The sequence below is a fragment of the Mugil cephalus genome, chromosome 15 (assembly GCF_022458985.1).
Source record: "Mugil cephalus isolate CIBA_MC_2020 chromosome 15, CIBA_Mcephalus_1.1, whole genome shotgun sequence".
In the NCBI taxonomy this organism is placed as follows: Eukaryota; Metazoa; Chordata; class Actinopteri; order Mugiliformes; family Mugilidae; genus Mugil; species Mugil cephalus.
This window is the reverse complement of record NC_061784.1, coordinates 8,866,594-8,888,103: the sequence shown is the minus strand read 5'-3', so window position 1 is coordinate 8,888,103 and position 21,510 is coordinate 8,866,594. Positions and strand designations below refer to the sequence as shown.

Here is a 21,510-nt window from a genome sequence, read left to right as displayed (position 1 = left end):
TCCAGACTGTAGTAGATTCTGTCATGTCAAATATTTAGTCATGCATATTTTCATTTTTCCTCTGCTCGCCTCAATCAGGAAAGGCCATGGTCTAAGTGTCATCAATCATTTACTTAACGTGTTTGAACTTGTGCTAAGAGCTTGACTTCAGAAAATGCCTTCAGCAGACACATTACATGATTAAACACAACTAGTAGAACCTTGTACATAGCAGTGGGGGTTTGAGGCGCTTCTTAATAAATCAGGACAAACTATTCCTGTCCAGCTTAAGGCAGGAACATCATTTTAACATGCATTTAAATTGGAATGTTTTTTTGCAAAGGTTGTGACATCACAGCTCCATCACCAGGAAAGCCCAGCAGAGTCTCGACTGTCTGCGGAAGCGGAGAAGAGCACATCTCCCACCGCTCATCCTGACCAGATTTTACACAAGAACCACATAGAGCATCCTTTGCACTGTCAGCACCGTCTGCACAAGCCTGCACACACGCACTTCATGCTCAATCTCTTGTATTGTACTTGGTCCTATGTCTTCATGTAGCTCCATGTTCTTGGAGGCACATCCTTTTATCTCACTATGTACTAAATCTGCTTTACAGGGTTAAAATGACAATAAAAACCTCTTTAACCTCTGATCACTGGCGCTACTGACCAGACCTACCAAAACTACTACTGCCATGACACTAAATACAGGTTATGTAATAACAAATTCCAGTTATGACTGTTGCAATTGACAACTGAATTTGACGGTGTACGGAGATTACGGAGAGTGTGCCACAGTAAATGCATTTTGCAGTGTATTTCCTTTGAAGCCTCCTGTTGTCTTAAGTGCGTCCATCTCCAAGTGTAACCTAGTCGAGTCCACAGACTGGATCGGCCAGAGCCACTCACGAATCATTGTTTTAACTTTATGATGACTATGCGTGCAGAAATGTTTTCATCAAAGCAGTTCATGTAGTAGCATTACACCCCACCTGTGGACTGATGGAGCCAACTTCATCATCTAACGTAGGACTTAGGTCAATAGTTGAGGTCATTTCTGTTGCAGTTTAGTCTTGGATGTGGTGTTTGCAAATCTGCACCATAGAGTCATGTCTCCAAAGTATAAAGATATGTTTTATGGCATTAGTTATACATGAAAACTATAAACATGAAGACTTTGAATGACATCTGTAGAGGATTTGGAGGAAAAAAAAAACTTAATAACAAGTTCATGCAAATTCTTATTCAAAGACACAAATGACAAATCTATATCTTTAAGGCTTCCCTCACTAGTGTTTCTTTCAAATCAGGGAGGCATTGGTGACTGTCATGAAGTCCCCGTCTTTTGCCATAAATATGAAGCTAACAGAGGATCGGCCATGATCTATGGAGCTTCATTCTTAATTTAATGTGAACAATTCTGACCTACACACACACAGAGACACACGCACACAGGGATAGTTTAGTCAAACTGCATTGTTCTCCTACGGCCCCTTCTGCCTCAGTTAGTTAAACAGCTGCCAGGGTTGGGCTGGCGTGCCACAACAGGGAGGGGAGGAGGGCGGGATCCAGCGGGAGTTCAACAATCTGCTGGGGTTTCCTCCAATGCTCAAAGGCAGGGGGCAGCATTATTGTGTCTGGCTGGGGGGCAGGGGCCCTGAATAGACAGCTGTATTCACATTGTGAGCAAGCCTTTTACCTTCGGTTCTTTACAGAGCCCTTAAACCTGAGACTTAAGCCCCTCTGAAAAGACATTATTCACTTTGAGTGCCTATAAAACTGTATTCTACTCCATTCCGAGGCCCCCTCTCGTCTCCTCCGAATAAAAGACTTTTTTTCTGCATTGCTTAGAGAGCGAATATTTACAGTGGATCGGTAGCTGCTCTGATTCAACTATCAAATTCCTTCATAATTTGCATTTCCACACTACACGCTGCATATGGTTGAATCTAGTCCTACATCAGCAGAAGAGATATTATGAATAAAAACTTTATGATTTAGGAGTCAGATTAACCACTTGACTGAGCAAAATAGCTGCAAAAAGCGTTTAGATTTGCTATAAATACAGGCTCCAGTCCTTCTCCTGCCCTCCCTCTGTAGAAATGTTGGTCGACATCTGGCAAAAAAGAAAAGGGGGAAAAAATCTATCCATCGATCTGCCCTTCTGCAAGTCTATATGTATGTTTCCTCCCCCCATTTCTCCAGTTGACCCTTGTGCCCTTTTCCTTTTCTTCAGTTTTCACCCCCACCTGTTCCCATTCCCTCGTTCCTCCCATCTCCCTCTTTCATCCCCCATCTGCCACCGAGGCTGCAGGACAGAGTCTGGAAAGGTGCGATTGGAGGAGATCCGCAGCTCAGCTTGAACGGGATTAAATAATTAGCGTCGCTCCTTTTGTGCCGCGACAAAGGGGTAATTATGCATCTGCTGCTAAGCCAAACAGTTCAGTTTTATTTACCACATCATAGCTTTTGTTTTGGCGGGGGAATTTGTGATTCAGCAGTGACTTGATCAGTGACTCACAAGCGCACATTTGTTTGTTCCATATGTTTAGGCAATAATCACACTTTGTGGCTTGACAAAACATTCAGTATGTTTGTCATTGTGTGTTTTTGGAATGGCTGTGTACAGTCAGCTTACGGGCTGTAATATTACAATGTGACTAGATCCTGCAAGATGAATGAAGAAAGTAACAGGCCACATTGAACACATGAATAGATACAGACAGTGGAATTTGTTGCTGTTTTATAGAAACATGTGGCTCACAAAATGGTTAGGGATTAGGGTTAGTTTTCATTGTTCCCAAAAGCTGACACTTCATATTAGGGTGTGACAGAGCAGGTTGTCCATAAACCAGAGTGTTGGGGGTTACCTATTTGTAGAAATTGGTGACCAATGGGTAGGTGTAAATACAAGACCATGGCCAGTTATTAAAATGGCTCCAGTTCATTCAAAATGCTGCAACAAGAGCATTAATGTTATCAAGAGAAATCACATTACTCTGATTATAGCTTCTCTTCATTGGCTCATATCCCAAATCTCAATGAGCCACATTATCCCAATAGCTCACTTCGCTCTCAAAGTGTAATCTTACTTGTGGATCAAAAAGGAGAATGGGAGAATGGGAGAATGGCTACTAGGCCACTGTCATGTGGAACTAGTTCCTAGTTTGAGTTCACAAGGTAGATGCTGTCTCTACTATTAAGATTAGGCTTAAAACTTGCCTCCTTGTTAAAGCTTACAGTTAGGACTGGATCAGGTGACTGCGAACTATTCCTTAGTTATGCTGCTATAGGTCTGGGCTGCTGGGGGGTGATGCCTGGAGCGCCTGTCCTCTACTTATGCAAAATGCATTCAGAAACATTAAAGAACTCTTTCAAAACAATAAAACACAAATTAATAGAATGGCAAGAATAGAAATATCAAAGCATGAAAGAGAAACGGTTCAAGATGAGTGTTTGAGTTTTGGCCAAAGGCATGTTAAATGTTTTTTTTTTTAACAGGAAGGTGGTCAAGGTGGGAGTATTATCGTCTGTAATTCAATATCGACCATCGTCTTCAGCATAGGTCTTCAACAGGGGGGCCGTGACCCATAGGGGGTCCACGGAGGTACTGCAGGTGGATTGTTAAATCTTTGGTTGATCAGACGTTTTTTATATATTTGAAATATTAGCAGAATAGAAGCTAACAGTGCAGCTCTCTCCCGTTAACATCTATTCATCCAAAAAAAGATAAGTTGTGTGCTTCTCATCAGGGTCAGACATCTCACTAATGCTGTTTGCCATCAGATGGCTTGGTGATTCACTGTCCCTACTACATTTATCTATGTAAGTTAAAACTTGAATCTGTGAGTTAGATATGTTTATGTTTACGGCAGCTGCACAGCCACCCTACTGTTGCACACATTTGAAATAAATAAAAAAAAATATATATTTGAACCTGTGCATTATTTGAACACCTTATTATTGAATGTAAAATGATAATAATAAGGTATATTTATAAAAAGCACTAGGCCGAGTTTAATATAGAACACATATAGTAGGTAGGGGGTCTCTACTTAATATCTCTATCAGTTTGTGGTCCTTGGCCTGAAAAACGTTGAAAACCCCTGATCTACAACAAATTCACCATCGCACTCAGCATACAGTTGATAACCTGAAAGACATTTTCACACAGAGATCTGTGATGAGTGTTCTTTGCTTGGTGCTGATGAGGAATGTGCTTGATGTGAGATGTGAGAAAACCTGGAAATGAAACCACTCAAGAGTTTGTAAAAACAAAAACAAACAAAAAAAATGCTGGTTCTTGCTGAAGTACATTTTTGTGATAGTAGAAGAGCAGAATACCAAAAAGTGTCCTAGCACAACAAAACAGAGTGTGCTCACACAGAGTTTATATCTTTAAAGTTCATTATCACCTTGCTGGCGATGACCTACTGCAGTTTCAATTAAAAACAAAACATTTTGTCTTGCGCTTTGAGTGACGACATAAAATCCCGACTTCAAAGTATCAAATGCTTACACACTATGACACCACACGAGCCATGTTGCATGTTTAGCTGCCATCCATGATTTACCAGCAAGTCTTCGACTGCACATGTTGATCTTGTGTCTGAAACAGAAGCACTCGAGGGTGAAACAATGCTCACTGCTGAGCTGAGTAGAGTCAAGGAGAGATTCTCTACTGATATTTATGTAGGTTCCCCACAACAAGTGGCCCATTTGAAGATGTAACATTGTCCTGCCATTGTCACTTGATGCACGGTTAGTGTACAAAGTCATAGCTGCTCCACCTTAAAGGTGCAAACTGAAAGTGCTTTAGGTTCATTTGAGTTCATATCAGCTGAATAGACTTGAAGAGTGTATGAAGAAAGTGTTACAAATGAATAAAGTGTTTAGTCTGACTACACTGTTGCCCACAAAGTTGGAATATTTTTTTTTCCTCTTCTCCGGAAATGATTGTGACAATGTGTTGTTGATAGATAAAGTGTATATCCTCTCAAAATGGGCAACAGTGTATTTATTAGTTTCATGGGCTTAATTTGCTGTCTTTAAAACAGAGGCATGTTTATACATATATACACTACCGGTCAAAAGTTTAAGAACACCCTAATTTTTCCAGTTATTTATTGCAATTCAAGTCATGCAAGCCCAATGAATGGCTCAAAGGTAGGTACTGAACAGCCAGAGGTTAAAAAAATAAATAAATAAATAAAAAATTTGGTTACCCAAACTGAAAAATAATGTACATTTCAGAATTATATAAAAAAGGCCTTTTTCAGGCCTTTAACAATTTAAAGCTGTTCTGCAGCAATGAAGGTTGAATCAGCCCTGAAAGCTGGTGCTGCTAATTCCTACAGGTGTTCCAACTTTTCTTGATTACTTACAACCCCCTCTGTCTGCATAAAAGCAGTGTTGGAACACGCTGTGGTACCAGACCCTCATGAGCATCAGGTGAACAGTATTGTACTGCAGAAAGTAGTGTGTTGCTACAAAAAGGCGATTAACAAAAGAAGAGAGATGGACAATCACAACGCTTAAAAATGCAGGTCTTTCCTACAGGGAAATTGCAAAGAAAGTCAAGGTGTCAGTGAGTACAGTTTTCTTAACCATCAAAAGGCACTCAGAAACTGGGGCAAACTCTGACAGGAAGCGGTCTGGCAGACTCAAAGCCACAACTGAATCAGAGGACAAGTTTCCGAGCGTTAACAGCTTGCGTGATAGGCGGCTCACAGGACAACAGCTTCAAGCACAGCCTAATAGCAGTCATAGTAAGCAAGTCTCAGTTTCAACTGTGAAGAGAAGACTTCGAACTGCGGGTTTGACAGGACCAGTTGCAGCAAGAAAGCCATTACTAAGATGTCAGAATAAGACTTGTGGGCCACGAAACACCGCCACTGGACTACTGAAGACTAGTTGGTCAGAGGTTCATCCTACAGCAAGATAATGACCAAAAACACAAGTCCAAGCTATAACAAAACTACCTCAGGAAAAAAGAACAAGATGGTGGGCTTGAAAACACGGAGTGGCCAGCACAGTTTCCAGACTTAAACCCCATCGAGCTGGTTTGCGATGAACTGGACAGAAGAGTGAAAGTCAAGCAACCTGCAAGTGCCACACATTTATGGGAACTTCTGCAACAGACTTGGGAAGAACTTTCTGAAGAATATTTGATTTCTATTGTAGAAGGAACGCCACGAGTGTGTTCAGCTGTTATATCTGCCAAAGGTGCCTACTTTGAGTCAAAAGTTTAGAATACATTTTGGTCTATAAATTGATTCCATGAGCTCTTTTTCAACTCAAATTGTTTATTTGTTATATGCTTTCACTTCAGAGTGCAATGACACAAACTGAATAATTTTGTTTAAAAAAAAATGGGAAAAGTGTGGTGTTCCAAAACTTTTGACTGGTTGTGTGTGTATATACTGTTAATAAATTGGCATGGTGTGGGTAATCTTATGAATTGTAAATCTACAGGGCTGAGAGAAAGGAAAAATTAAAGGTCAGGTGTGTGTGTGATGGTAAGGAAATGGGGGATAGTCTGAAGCAACACTGACATAAAATTAAGAAGATGGCCTTTAAAAAAAAAACAAGAGTTTTGATTTCACAGCCTGGGGTGTGAAGGATAAGTACAGTCGTTCTCTCTGTATTACTGTAAGACAGCTGTCCTTGAAGAGTCTGGAGGAGCACTACATGATGTAAATTGCTTTAGTAGGCACAGATGGTCTTAGGAAACGAGAACTAAATGGCCTAAAATGTTTTGAAACACTGATTTAAAGACCTGCCTTTAGAGGCAGTAAGGGAAGTCACAGGATACAGTATATCTGCCAGTATTATTGTTAGCCAGTGATTTGCTTCACAACGCTCCTCCATCCATCACACAGTCCTTTGATTCACCCCATGAATTTACTCAGGGAGGAGGTGGCAGGGTTGTGTGTCTCCTCTGGTACCCAATGGTGCCTCAGCATCCAACATCTTAATGAGCTCAGCCAATCAACCAAATGACATGCATAAATTTCCCGCATGTGCACACACACACACACATATACACACACACACAAACAGATCACCCCAACCCACCAGACAGCCATTCCACACCTCCTATTGTCCTGAAGTCAGACAGCAGGCCAGGACTGCAGAGGTGGCCGCAACAGGCAGGCCGCAAGTCTCCCCCGAGGGCCCGGGTGAGTCAGATTTTCAGCAGCTCCCCCTCTCTTTCTGCAGGGTCCTTGGGGAGAAGAATCTCCAAGCTGCTGTGGGGTTGTAGATGAGGCAGATGCCGGCCACTCAAACTAATGGGAGGTCCGGAGAGAGTGGGGGGTGACATGACTCCTCTTCGGTTCCCATGCCCCGTGGCACGCTCGTGTCACACTCCGGCAAGTAATACAGACGACAACAGCAGAGAGGGTGCACTGTCCATCTGCTCTCCTAACACAAAGACACACACATCCTCCTCCACAGAGAGATGCAGCAGATACTGTGGACGGTGCACACAGCACACACGTGTAAAGCGAGTCTCATTCGAAGGGACAGAAATGATGAATGTGTCGCGCTCGTGTGACGATTGTTGCAGCACGGAGATATGATATGATGCATAGAAACAGGTGCTAATCACATACCTTCTCACCGGTCCATAGTCAGATGTGTCAAAATGTTCGATCACATTTTGATGCCCAAACAAAAGCTTTGAAACTGTGAAAAAAAAATGACTTCTAACACTGGCTGAGGTCAAGTATCGAGTCAGATGTATAAAATTTAACCTCAAAATGAATAGATGAAAGCCACTTACAGCCACATAGAAGTAATTTTTGCTTTTTCATCTGCTGGAGCAGAGTAAATCTGAGTACATTTGATTCATATAATTTGCAAAAGTTGCTTTCACCTACAAAGACAAAAATGAATAGATCTAACTACACGTTCTGTCTAACCTGACTAATGAATATGATCGCAATAAAACAGGAGTAAAAAAAACAAAAAAAAAAAACAACAACTTTGTAGCCACTTTTCCTCATTTGTTGTCCAAACTGAAGACTCCAACAGTGTAACCTAAAACATTTACAATTCACAGACAGAGGTTGAAGTAGGTTTAAGAAGTCCTGTAAATGCCTCGTTTAGCAGAGTAGCATTTAAATCTGTACTTTGATTAATATGGCTCATGAGTTCAGCTGTTCAACCAAGTTAAAGAACAATCAACGACACAAACGGTTCCTTTTCAGATTTAATGCAAAGTCTTTGACAATTTAGCAATCGGCACAAAAAGGCCTAAATTTAGGGTGGCGATATTTGACACAAAATTTGTCTGACTTGGACCTATTAACTCTTCACATCACTCTCTGTCTTCAAAGAGGACAGCAACGTCGTCCTTTTGTAGGAGGATGATGTTCCTAGTTTTCCTCTTTTGGAACCTCCTTTGCGGTACTTTGCAAACTTGCGTTTCCTCCCCGTTATTGTCTATGTTGTTCTGAAAGAAAAGCGTGCCAAGATATACAGGGGGCCACTTCAGGCACGCGTACGCTTTTCTCATTTTAATATCAATGCCCCCTCCCACCCCAACCCCCACCCCCCAGCGCCTGTTGGAGAAATTACATACGCCCGTATATGCACACATGGATACACTGAAAATAAAAGGCCAGGAGTGATCTCACACGTGGTCCAGGTCAGTGCGACTCTGGACATCAGAACAACGAGAATTTCCAGGCACAGAACCAAATTTGTCAAAAACAGGAAAACATGATTCTATTGTCAAGAGCAAGTTGAGCAATCAAAAGAACAGAATTTCCTTTGCTTTATGTTAAGACTGTTTAAAACAGAACCTATCCTAACCCGAGTCTGATAATTGTTCCAACGGGTAAAGCAAATGAAGAGTAAATATCATTTAAGGTGTGTGTACTCTTCAACACAATCTCCAGCTCAATCTGCCAGCGACAAGTGACCAAAGTTCATCCTAAATCAATAAGGGGTTAGCAGTGTGTGTGCGTGTGTCTCTGTGTGTGTACGCGCCGGGAGTAGACGCTTTGGTGAGACAATAGCGGGGTTTGGAGCCCCGCACGGCCGACCATGTGCCGTTGATTACCATACAGCTGTTCGCATGAGTTCCAGACAAAGGCAACATGATAGTCCCAGCCCTCCCGGACCCCCCTTCACACACACGCACACACAAGCAACCCCCCGCGCCATTCTCCAGGCTCAACAACACAACAGAAGTGGTCTGAATAACCGCTAGACGCGCGCAAGGTCTTATCCGGGACCTGCCCACCCTTTGTAACCTCACACGCGTCAGAGCAATTATATTGTTGGATGTAAAAAAGAAAGCCTATATGCTATTCTTCTCTGCTTCCTTTTGATATTTGTTTTTGTGCAGGCAAGTTCTGACGTGAAAAACACTTCATAAGCAGTGATCCACTGTACAGAAACTGGTGAATGTTAAATCAAGTGAAAATAAACACGAATTATAAACGTTTAATCTCATGGTTAAAATATTTTAATGTGTTCCAATCTGAAGGGCACCTTATTCAAATTATTGTGTATTTTCTGTTTCACATAATTAAATGTTCGGATGTCGGATTTATCAAACTCTTTCCATCACATCGATTTAGCTGATTAAGAATTGTGCTGCGATGCCAAAAAAAGTGTCTGCCTTACACCAGCTTCTTATGCATATTCCTAAGGACCTCGTCCAGATGTAATGTGGGTTGTCCAAATCCCCAGGCAGGCCCCGCGTGTCAGGCTGGTCCCCCGAGGGACCTGCTGCGACTCCACCTCTTTGCTTGTGACGCACAGCCTCAAGAGTATAAAACCACTCTGCGTCTTTACGCACCAGAAACCAAACAAACGGAGTACCAATAATAAGACGGAGGAGAAGACTTGCAAGAAGATTTGGGATAAACCAAACCGGATCAAAGACTTCCAAGTGATGAAACTTTTTTGAGAGATTTTCCACTTTGCTGCAACAGTTCCCCGCACTATCTTTTGGGGAAAATTACTGTACACGGCGAATGAAAACATCCATTTTGAATTGAAGAACAAACTTTAGGAAGAAATGGCACATCTACACCTGAGATACCTCTTGTCCTTGGCCTTATTGCACGTAGTAAGTTGGCTGATATTTGTGCTAAATACCATACCTAACATACCGATTTATGTTTACGCGCTTGACATCTGACATAATCTTTCTGTCACTGCAGGTTTTCTCCTCCGGTGTGTTTGAGCTGAAGATCCATTCATTCCATACGGCGCAACACATCTGCAGGAGACACAGGGACTGCCATATATTTTTCAGAATTTGCCTAAAACATCCCGAGGATGTGATCTCCGCAGAGCCGCCTTGCACCTTTGGCACCGGGCACACCAACGTCATCAGGGCCGACCATACCTCAATCTCAAGCAGCGCTCCCATCAGGGTGCCTTTTCACTTCAAGTGGCCGGTAAATAAAAATAAACAAAGACACGTTTACTCAAAAAACGATATTGGGACGTTAATTTCATTCTTTTTATAAGCGTAGAAACTCCCCACACTTTATGCGTCACTGTAACTGAAGTAACCGGACACTGAATGAGCCTTTTCTCTCTTCTAGGGGACGTTTTCGTTGATCATCGAAGCCTGGAACGCAGAATCCCCCACTGAATACACAGGTACGTTACTTCTTTAGACTGATTTGTTTGAAAAGCTTGACCCACTGAAGGACCAACGCAAACATCACTCATTCCCACACAAACACTTGTTCTGTGTTTCTAAACTTTCGTTCCCTCGGCAGACAACCAAAACAACCTTGTGAGCCGTCTGGCGACCAGGAGGAGACTTGCCATCGGAGAAGACTGGTCCCAGGACGTACACTTTGGCGAACAGAGCGAGCTGCGCTACTCTTACCACGTCTTCTGTGATGAGTACTATTCTGGAGACGGTTGCGCTGACTACTGCAGACCGAGGGACGACACGCTGGGACACTACACTTGCGACGAGGAGGGCAATCGTATCTGCCTGGAGGGCTGGAAGGGAAACTATTGCTCTGAACGTAAGTGGATATTTAGAATCATTGATGCCACTCCAAGTCCAGTCGGATTCAATACTTTTTTTTCATCGCGGTGCAGTTCAGTTACGCACCGGAGGAGGGAGCAAATAAAACTTCCCCCGAAAACAAAGCTCTAACTGCACATGAGGCATGCACTGATGGCAGGACTAAGTTTCAAACTGCTTAATATGGGAAAACTGGCTAAAACTATTCCGCACTACAATTTTTTAATATTTGGCAAACAAAAGTACATAATATGAACTAGAATAATGATCATTATTACTGTTTTACCAAAATGACAATTTTGGTAAAACAGTAAAAAAAAAAAAAAAAAAAAATTATTACAAAGCATCACATAACGGCAGATTTGATTAATTTAGAATGTGGTCATATTAAAGTAATTCAAACTTGAAGCAAAATTACAAACATTAAAACATTAAATGACACAATACTTGCAAGAAAACCCTCATTTGTATGAACTGAAACATCTGGCTCAAGTTTGATAAAGGCAGTGACAAAAAGTTTTTACGTTATTACTCAGGGCTACGGCTGATGTTTGATGTAGTACACAGTCACACTCTGGAATCATTTCAGAGCATACAGAGAATCTTTTATCTGATCGATGTCCCGCAGCGTATTCATTTTTAGTCTTTGTTTCGTGCTCCATCTGCCTTTTGTTCTGTTACAAAAAGAAAAAAGAGCCGTGGCCCCTGTTAGACAGTCACATTTTTCAAGGTGATCTGTTTTGTGAGTGTGTGTGTGTGGGTCTGTGTGTGTGCGTGATGGGGAGGAGATAAAAGAAAGCATTTTTCTTCGGCAGTGTGCCTACCAGCTGCTTGGCTTAATACTTAACCAACAGTGAAGTCTAGAATAGGGCTGGGGTCAGACAAGGGGTCTTGTGTGTGTGTGTGTTTTGTGTGTGTGTGTGTGATGCATGAGAAGGCGTGCCCATTGTAATCACACACCCTCCCTCCCCTTCCCTCCTCAGCCATCTGCTCGGCGGACTGCAGCGAGAAGCATGGCTACTGCGAGGCCCCAGGGGGCTGTACATGCCGCATGGGCTGGCAGGGCCCCTCTTGCAATGAATGCGTCCGCTACCCAGGCTGCCTCCACGGGACGTGCAGCCAGCCGTGGCAGTGCAACTGCCAGGAGGGTTGGGGGGGCCTCTTCTGTGACCAGGACCTGAACTACTGCACCAACCACAAGCCCTGCGCCAATGGAGCGACCTGCACCAACACGGGACAGGGCAGCTACACCTGCACCTGCCGGCCTGGCTTTGGAGGCACCAACTGCGAGTTGGAAACCAATGAGTGCGACAGCAATCCTTGCAAGAATGGAGGCAGCTGCAATGTAAGAATACAAATATATTAAGTCTTTTTAAAAAACAAAATATTGTAAATGTATATTATTGCAGCATAATAACAGAGAAAGAAGATAGGGTTAATTCGGTTCCATGCATGGAAATTCTGATAACACAGCTGTACTAGAACAGATGCCTAGATGAGTAAGTGAGAAAAAATAAATAAATAAATTGAAAGATAAAAGATACACCAGCACATTGTGAAGTGTGACTATAAATTGTGTTGAGACAAATACACTAAGAATATAATCACAAACCATTTACAGTTAATTCCCATGATGATAGACCCAGTGTGTTGAGCTGTACTGCTAAAAAAAATGTTGTAGAAGCAAAATCAGGGTTTCTGTCTTATAATGCGAACACAGCAGTGCAAAACTCTACAGTTGGAGGCCTAATATGTCTACAATTTACATAGCATGAACTGTTATATAGATCTGCCTTCTTTAACAGGACGTTTTTGTCTCCCCTCCACAGGACTTGGAGAATGACTACTCATGCACCTGCCCACAAGGTTTCTACGGGAAGAACTGCGAGATCATCGCCATGACATGCGCAGATGGTCCCTGCTTCAACGGCGGCACCTGTGTGGAGACGATGACCGGGGGCTACACCTGCCGCTGCCCTCCCAGTTACACCGGCTCCAACTGCGAGAAGAAGCTGGACCGCTGCAGTAACAGGCCCTGTCTGAACGGTGAGTGCTCCGGCGAGGCCTCTCCTCTGGCGACATCTTGTGGTTGAAAAACGAACCTACAGTTCCTTGACTTCACTGGCTAGGTGTTTTTGTCAGCACTCTTGCACGGATGCACGTCCAACGAATATAATCCAATTAACACCCTTTCTTTAAACGGCTGGCCACCCCTGGTTTATTGGATGCTAAACAGAGTGTTTCTCTCTTCCACAGGTGGTGAATGTTTGGACCTCGGCCAGAGCATCTTGTGTCGTTGTCAGGCAGGCTTCACGGGTGCCAACTGCCAGGTCAACGTTGACGACTGCGCCTCGAGTCCCTGCCAAAACGCAGGAACCTGCCAAGACGGTGTGAATGACTACACCTGCTCCTGCACCTTGGGCTACACTGGCAAGAACTGCAGTGTGCGTTCAGATGCCTGCGGCGCCCGCCCGTGTCAGAACGGTGGCACTTGCTTCACCCACTTTACTGGGCCGGTATGTCAGTGTCCAAAGGGCTTCATGGGTCCCAGCTGTGAGTTCACTCTTCAGCCCAGTTTCAAGCCCGCTTTGCGCCAAACCTCTCAGCCCTCCTCCACCACCCTCACCGTCTCCTGCATGCTGGCCATCCTGGTGCTGGTTTTGGTGGCTGGCATCCTCTTCCTGAGGAGGAGGAGGAGGAGGCTGCAGGGGAGGAAACAGCTGAGCGACGTTGCAGTTTATAACGACCTGGACACGGTCAACAACCTGGGGGGAAATGAGAGAGACTCCTTCCTCGTTCCGAACGGCCTGTTCAAGATCAGCAACAGCACAGCGCGCCTCAGCCTCTCCCTCTGCCCCGATGGCAGATCCGGGTACAGACACAACCCGGTGGAGAGCAGCCTGGTCAGAGGGGAACGTCAGGATTTCATGTGGAGGGACGAGGCCGGCCTGGGCTCTGGAGCTGGCCTGAGATGAAACCGGGACGAAACAAGGCTGTTCAAACAGGGGAAAATATATATACTAGCACTTGTTGCTCCTCTGTCTTCATGCACAGTGAAAACAGGAGCAAATCCATGAGTTGGAAACCACGCTCACGCTGAAAACCGTTTAAAAATGTAAATGTCAATGTAAAAAGCAAAATTCTGACAAATGAACAATTCTGATGAAGATGATTTACAAAGATTATTGAGAATAGAGTACTGTATATGGGGCAAAGCTCTTCCATTTTTAAGACCCAAAGAGACAAATAATGATCCAGTGTTCATCGGACCTACAACACCAACCAAATGCACCAAGACACAATACTCTGGCCACCTTCGGAAAACCTGCCCAAAAACACGTTATTACTGGGTTGTTGTCTTTAATAAGTTCACTTTGTTTCTCCCTCTTTTTTTTTTTTTTTAAACACAGAATTTTGTTTTGCTTTTCAATCTTCCTTTTGCCATTATTTCCTTGTTGTGCGTACCATCATTTTTATTCTTTATATTATTTATTTATTTGAAAACCTGTGTTTATCGCCTCACTTTGATTGTCACAGATGTAGAGATATATTTATATGATGCCGAATGAAGACCGACGCTTGATGTTGTTGTATCTGGACGTTTGAAGGGCTGTGTTAAATATCCCAAAGATATAATGTGCAGGGATATGAGAAAACATGTGCTTTATGGCCATTACTGTATACATATATATGTATATGTACTACTGATCACATTGCTCTTTTTTACGTGCCATTTTATGTTCATGCCAAAGTTTGTGTTGTGTTACACGTTTCCATTCCTATTATTTAAGTTCCTCATGTTGTGGTTGTGATGTGAAATAAAGTATCTGCTTCGACGCAATTCTGGATTCACTTCTGTTCCTTTAAGCTTTTAAGTGTCACATATTGCACGGTCCGCTGACGTTTAATGATGCGGACGACTGAAAAGAAAAGACAGAAAATAACGATTTTTATATCATGATTCATCCGCCAAACATTTTTTAGATTTTCTGTCACAGTCATATACGCTGATGATCCTGTGACAATACAACATTTAGCTGGGAAACTTTTGGACCTGGCATTCATGTGGCTGTTACTTAGACGCGTACCACCCACCTAGACCAGACCAGAAACCCTGACCCACTAGCAATGACACTCCTAGATGGCAGCAGCCAACCACAGCAGGATGCAGCCTGATACGGGTACAAAAACATCTTAATTCACTAGATTCTAAACTGATAAAGAGTCTGTGGGAGGATCCACAGAGGTCCCTCCCCTCAACCCATAGAAGTTGGGCAGGTGTTCATAATGTTATGCCTGATTGGTGCATATAATAAAAATTTTAAAAAAGAAAAGCTCCAAATTCTTATATATGGGGAAGCAAGACCCTAATGATATTCTGAATATTTACTTTAAAAAAAAAAAAAACACTGAGACAATAAATAATTTTAGCTGTGTTTAGACTCTATGAACTTTGACAGACGCAACTTAAAGTTTTTCTGCCCAGGACTGATATTCGTGTCAGAAAGGCAATAGGCAATAAAAGCAAGGGGCTACAAAAATAAATTTAAAAAAAGGGATGGTGTACTGGCAGACATGTAAATAATTTGGCAGTATTTAGATACCATGTAAATAAACATCCCAGGAGAGGAAAAAAAAAAAAAAAAAGGCAATCTGTGCAGCCGTCTGCTCCGTCGCCTCCCAGCTCTCCTCTCTCCTCCTTGCGCGTCTGACGAAGAACCAGTCCGTCCACTTCACTCCCCAGCAGACATGGCAGCCGATCGGACCCAGGGGCAGCTTGAAGACGGCGACGCGGTCCATTCATCAGCCTTTGGGTCTCTTCGGGAGCCCGTGTTCAACATACCGAAGAGACATGCCCGGGTGACGGTGAAGTACAACAGGAAAGAGCTGCAGAGGCGGCTCGACGTAGAGAAGTGGATCGACGACAGCCTGGACCGGCTCTACTCGGGTCAGGTGGGTGGATGTGTCCCAGGATCAGAAAAGACTCATCTGCTTTTTTGAAATGCTGCGTCCTGTAATAATCTAGGTGTCTATTCAAATAATTTAAAAAACTTCTATTTATTCTTACACTTTATAAAGAGGTGAAGTAAACTGAATTAGCTACAAAAAAGATATTTGGTGATATTTGAACAGAAAAATATTAGATGTTGCTAAGAATGTGATATCAAGTCGCTGAGGCTCATCTCCCCGACCTCCACTGACCCATGAGGTGTTTAGCTAAGTGGAGAGGTGGGTCAGCCTTGTTTGTCCTTACAAGGCCAATCATCATGTAAATGCGAGGTCCCCTGCTGTCCCCTTCTCACAGATCTCTATCTGTCTTTGGGCTTTCTGCCTTACATGGGCAGTGTGGAACTGAGAGAAGGGTGAGTGATGAGAAAAGGAAGAGGGGTTGAGGAGGGAGAATGCTGTTGCGGGTCCCCTGAGGGGTTAAGCGCTGTACATCTGGCTGCTGAGGCAGCTGTAAGGAGGTTAGGAGGAGATGCAGGCATAGGGGTGCATTTTTCTGTGACAAAGTGCAGGATTTACGTTGCGAAAGTTTAGTTTTTTGATTATAAGATAGAGATTCAGATGATTACGTCAATAATGACTCATTCTGTAGTAATTCTGTGACTATCATTATGTTACATCAAGTCGTGTAACACACAAAGCTCAAGTTTTATACATGAGAAGGACGTGTCTAGTGTATAAATATGGAGCCGGTGAGCTATAGAATTGCAGTCCTCAGTGTGTCATGGTCCTAATCACATAGGTCAGTGGTATGTGGATGTGTGGGTGGACTGTCCCTCCACTCAGCCTGAACAATGGTTGTTTGTTCAGACACAACAGCCACTGTTCAGCATTATGTGAACATTGTAACTGTTTAGCCCCCGCAGCATAAATGAGCAACCGATGGTCACTGAACTTGTAATTTTAGCTGTAATATGTGCAGTAAATGTAGCCAAGTTGAAGACATTTGGATGCCGGCCCACCACACCGGGCCAGACTGACCTTTCTCACCAATTATAGTCAAGAATGTAGGGACGTTCACAGTCCGCGCAGAAATAATCCCACAGAATGTGGTGGTCCTCTCACTTTTCATCTGGGGTCACCTCATGATTGACATTTTTATTATTGCCATTATCCATTATCTGGTGGATTCTTGTGTAATGACACTTTGATTTGATTTTGTTGTTAGTTTCGCTTATATAACAACAGTAAATATAAAGAAGTTAACTTGAAAATGTTTCAGACAATAGGCTACTATGAGTATGTTAGGACATATGATATACAATGAAAGCAATTTTCAGTAAAATACTTCTGCGGGTTCAAATACGTTTTTTTTTTTTTTTTTTTACTGTAATTACAACCGTTTAAATGGGAATCACTGGGACTATTTAGGAAACGAGTGAGTTAATAGTTTGAGCCAAAGGGAAGAATTTAGAGGTTAAACCAGATAATGAAGGCATGTTGAACATGACTGAGTATTTTCCAGTAACTCATTAAAACCACACGAGTGCGTGTTTTTCTCACTGCTCGTCTCTGTGTGTCGACTTCAGGAGAGTGACATGCCAGAGGAGGTGAACATTGATGATCTGATCGACCTCCCGAATGACAACGAGCGAGTCAAGAAGTTACAGGTGACGTGACGTGTCATATTCCTGAACGTTTTGATTGACAAATGCAGAGTTGTAGGAGAGAAACCTGGGATCATGTCGCCGGTTTCTTACCCCTCTTTATTTATTTTTTTTTTAACAGGAGCTTCTTCAAAAGTGCAGTAACAGTACAGAGGTATGTCTCGTCTCCCCAATCAGCTGATTCATTGCAGTGATCGCTTTGTTGCATATGCAAATGTATACCTTAGTTCAACTGGAGCTGAAGCGCCGGCCTTTTCATCCCGCAGCCCATCTGCTCGCCTCAACAATGGCTTTCTGTGCACTCTCGTCTTATTCCTTCAAGCTCAGTGCTGAAACAATGAGTCTTTCTGGACTGGCATGTTGGCCTCGCAGTGGCCATAAATGCAAACACAGGCAAACAAGCAGGGAGGGTCAGTGTAGCTGCTGCTCTCATAGCTCATGCTTAATTCATTAGACTCCGACGTGGAAGCGCCAGTTAAAGAGAAGCATCACATTTTTTAAGCTTGTCTCAAAAGAATCAAGCCCACAAGAAACAACACCTTTCCTGTGACGGTGTAGTCCACAGCCCTGGCTTTGTTCTGAATTTATTCCAAAGTGTGTCTTAAGTTCACAAGAGATTTAAGTGGTTGGTCAAATGAAGAGGTCACGCAGGCGGAGCTCTTCTTAATTGTCAGAGCAGGTGGAGTAATTACAGCAAGCATAACCTGTTTAAATGCACACGTGGCTACATGTGTGACTGAACAGGTTTCTAAGAATGTTGTATAGGTTTGTATATAAATGCACAAATGGACCAAAGTAAAACATCCTTATCACATACTGACTTGTTTTTTTTTGGTATCTTAGCAAACTGACTTTGTAAATTATGAGGAGTGCACTCACACCACCACCACCACATAAAACTGTAGAAATAAATAGAAACTTCCACCATGAGGACCTTGAGGTCATCCTCCCGGGACACCACTGCTCTTCAAAGCATTCTTCCATCTATGGACACATGGAACACAGACAACACACAAACAAGAATGGCTGGAAAAAAAACTAGATACTTTTTTTCTCCATAATGACCGAGGTTTGTTTTGAATGTTCTGATAAGGACTGTTTGCTTGGACTTGGAAGAGAAATGGTAGAGGGCTTATGCGGACAATTGCCACGATGCCTAGCAGGGAGAAGGGGAGGACCCACATGCCAGACACAGGAGTAGGAGGAAAGAACGGAAAATGATGATAATAAAAAAAAAAAAAATGAAATGAAACTAACTAAAACTAAATAAAACTCACTGACATATAGCCAAAGACACTACAGTTATAAGAGCCCAACAAAAGACGTCACCCAAAAGGAGAAATCAAAACAATGAAGAATCCTTAAAGAACATTCAAGTCACATAAAATGCAGGAGACACGAGCAGAGAACAGCAAGGTCACAGGAAATCACAGAACACAGACGAACAGACAAGGGACAAAAGGCGAGACAGGACTATATATATATATATATCCATGATAATGAGGAGAGATCTAATCACAGCGTTGGAAAGGGCAATCAAATGGAAAAAGAAAAACAAATTAAACAGGAAACTGAACTTAACGGAAGGTCCCAAATTCAGTACCATGACTATAATTGTTTGTTTCTGTAACAGTGACTCTAAATACTTCCAGAAACCACTGAGAAATAAGAATATTTCTCAGTGTGAGACAGCGAAGGTCGGTCCCCAAAAATAGCTCTAATCTCAGACAAGTGTTTGGTTTAGCCGGACGAAAAAAATAAAAATAAAATAAAGAAAAATAAGTTGAGTATGTTCATTTGGGCGTAAAGGAATAATAATGGTGATATTTAAATATATCACTAACCAAGGTTAAAGGATAAGCCAGGTAATATTCAGTCCTTTTATTCTTGCCAGTGTATCCCACAGAAGAGCAAAACCAACAACCTATTTAACCCCTTTTTGATTTTTCTTCTTTGGAGGCATTGTCTCACAAACCAATACTCTTTTGATTTGTTTGACTTCCTGTCATTTGTTAAAAAAAATCTAACAGTTAAGAGTTATCCTTTAATGTACTGAACCTTGTGAATCAGTGACACTGATTACTTGCTTGCTCATCCCCAGGCCTTCATCAGAGAGCTGGTGGCAAAGCTGGAGGGAGTCCACAAGCAGGAGGAGCTGCAGAGCGAAGGCATCGAGCATCCGGTCGTCTGCCACAGCCACTATCGCCATGAGCCCTACCACTTCAACAACCCCCCGCACCACCAGCACTTCCAGCAAACCAAAGGCCAAAACCAGAGCCTCTGATGAGCCCAATCCTCTAAACTCATACACAAACTGTTTGTCGTGAACATGAATTGTCACTTATGTTGGACTATGCAAGGCAATGATCAATGAAGAATTAAAAAATACTGTAAAACCATTCTCATATATGTTCAATGTTAAGCTGCTGGCAGAAAGCAGGAAACATTGAGATGGCACAAAATGTTTCTGCCAAAACAATACTGAAAATATGCTCAGAGAAATACAGAAGTACATATAAGGCTCTCTAATAAATCTGGATTCTCAACTGGTTGTCTGACAGACTTGCATGGGCACTGAACTGCTCCTATCTGAGCATGTAGCCCACCATTAAACCACAACGCCGCAGTTTCTGTACAGATCAGAGAAAGACGAGAAAGGCAATGCTGTGCTGAGTAATCTGGTCCTGGTGTTCATGTAGATGTTTTTGGCACCACCACCCCATAGCAACGACACTCCTTAATCGCAGCAGCCATCCCCAGCAGGAAAATGAGGCTTTCCACACTAGAACAACTGCTCAGCTACTAAATGTTGACTGGGCTTCCAAACTCCCCATACCCCAAACTGATTATGTATCTGTGGGATCTTCTGAAACAAGCCACAACTCCCAAAGTCTGCGCTCCAACGTCCTGGTGCCAGACACTATAAGACACCCGCAGAAGGCCTAATCTGCATGGCAGGCAAATATCGTGAACTCATTAGACAGGTGGTGTTAATGCTGTGGCTGATGAGTGCAACGTGTTAATGGTGAAAAGGGGTTAGTGACAAAATGCTCTGCCCTGTAAACAGCTTTTTGGGTCATTGTGGAGAGATAATTCACCATGCCTAACGCATCAAATAAAGAAAAAATGATCTCGTCTAAAACTAATGAAATGGTAGGGGCTTCATTCAGTCGTCGTCATATTCAAAATCTAAAACAATATATATCTCAACTCACAAAAATACACAAAAATACCAGGATGCATTTATGTGCAGCAACAAACCTCGTGACTCTCGTTTTTATTTGACTGGAAACCTTTTGTCGCTTCAGTGCTTTTTGTACTGGTAGTTTGCCACGGCCGTTTCTGGCACTAATCAATTCCTGTATATAAAGAAGAGTGGGGTCAACAGCATTTTATGTTGAAACTATCGATGCGATAACCTGAACTGGGTCACAGTTACAGTGGGCCACCCTCCACTGAGCACATGCACAGTTTTAGATAACACTCTTAGATCAGATGCACGTACCTGTACAACTTATTTAACATGTGTGTTAAAATTATGATGGTTCTTTATTGTCATCGTTGGACAGATATCCGATATAGAGTGTGCTCTAACTCTGGAAATAATCCTGTGCCGTTACTTAAACATAATGATTTCAATGATAATTTACTCTCATTCATCCCATCTGTTCCCTAGTTGTGTTGTTACTACATTTTCAGTCATGTCATCGCATTTACTAAATTTTGTTTTTGTCAAAGAAGTCAAAGAAATTGCTAATAAAATAATATCTAAAAACGGTTTCATTTGTTGGTTGACTTAGTTCTACTTCACACCAAGCTGTTTTATATTGCGTTGCTATTTTTGTGTTGTTCAGACAGTGTTTATAATTTGTGCAGTGTGGGTGCCGTGGCTACATCTGGTTT

The 21,510-nt window shown here is 42.6% G+C and overlaps 2 protein-coding genes across 2 annotated transcripts; both read left to right on the top strand.

Moving 5' to 3' along the window:
• The first annotated feature begins 9,813 nt into the window (after positions 1-9,813).
• Positions 9,814-14,834, top strand: dlb (deltaB). The gene is made up of 7 exons (XM_047607155.1): positions 9,814-10,069; positions 10,164-10,403; positions 10,554-10,611; positions 10,734-10,991; positions 11,977-12,338; positions 12,823-13,039; positions 13,250-14,834. Exons 1-7 carry the CDS (start codon positions 10,019-10,021, stop codon positions 13,966-13,968), a joined length of 1,905 nt encoding a protein of 634 aa, XP_047463111.1. The 5' UTR covers positions 9,814-10,018; the 3' UTR covers positions 13,969-14,834.
• An 818-nt stretch (positions 14,835-15,652) lies between these two features.
• Positions 15,653-21,385, top strand: ppp1r14aa (protein phosphatase 1, regulatory (inhibitor) subunit 14Aa). The gene is made up of 4 exons (XM_047607156.1): positions 15,653-15,946; positions 17,530-17,610; positions 17,729-17,761; positions 19,709-21,385. Exons 1-4 carry the CDS (start codon positions 15,743-15,745, stop codon positions 19,889-19,891), a joined length of 501 nt encoding a protein of 166 aa, XP_047463112.1. The 5' UTR covers positions 15,653-15,742; the 3' UTR covers positions 19,892-21,385.
• Positions 21,386-21,510: the final 125 nt, after the last annotated feature.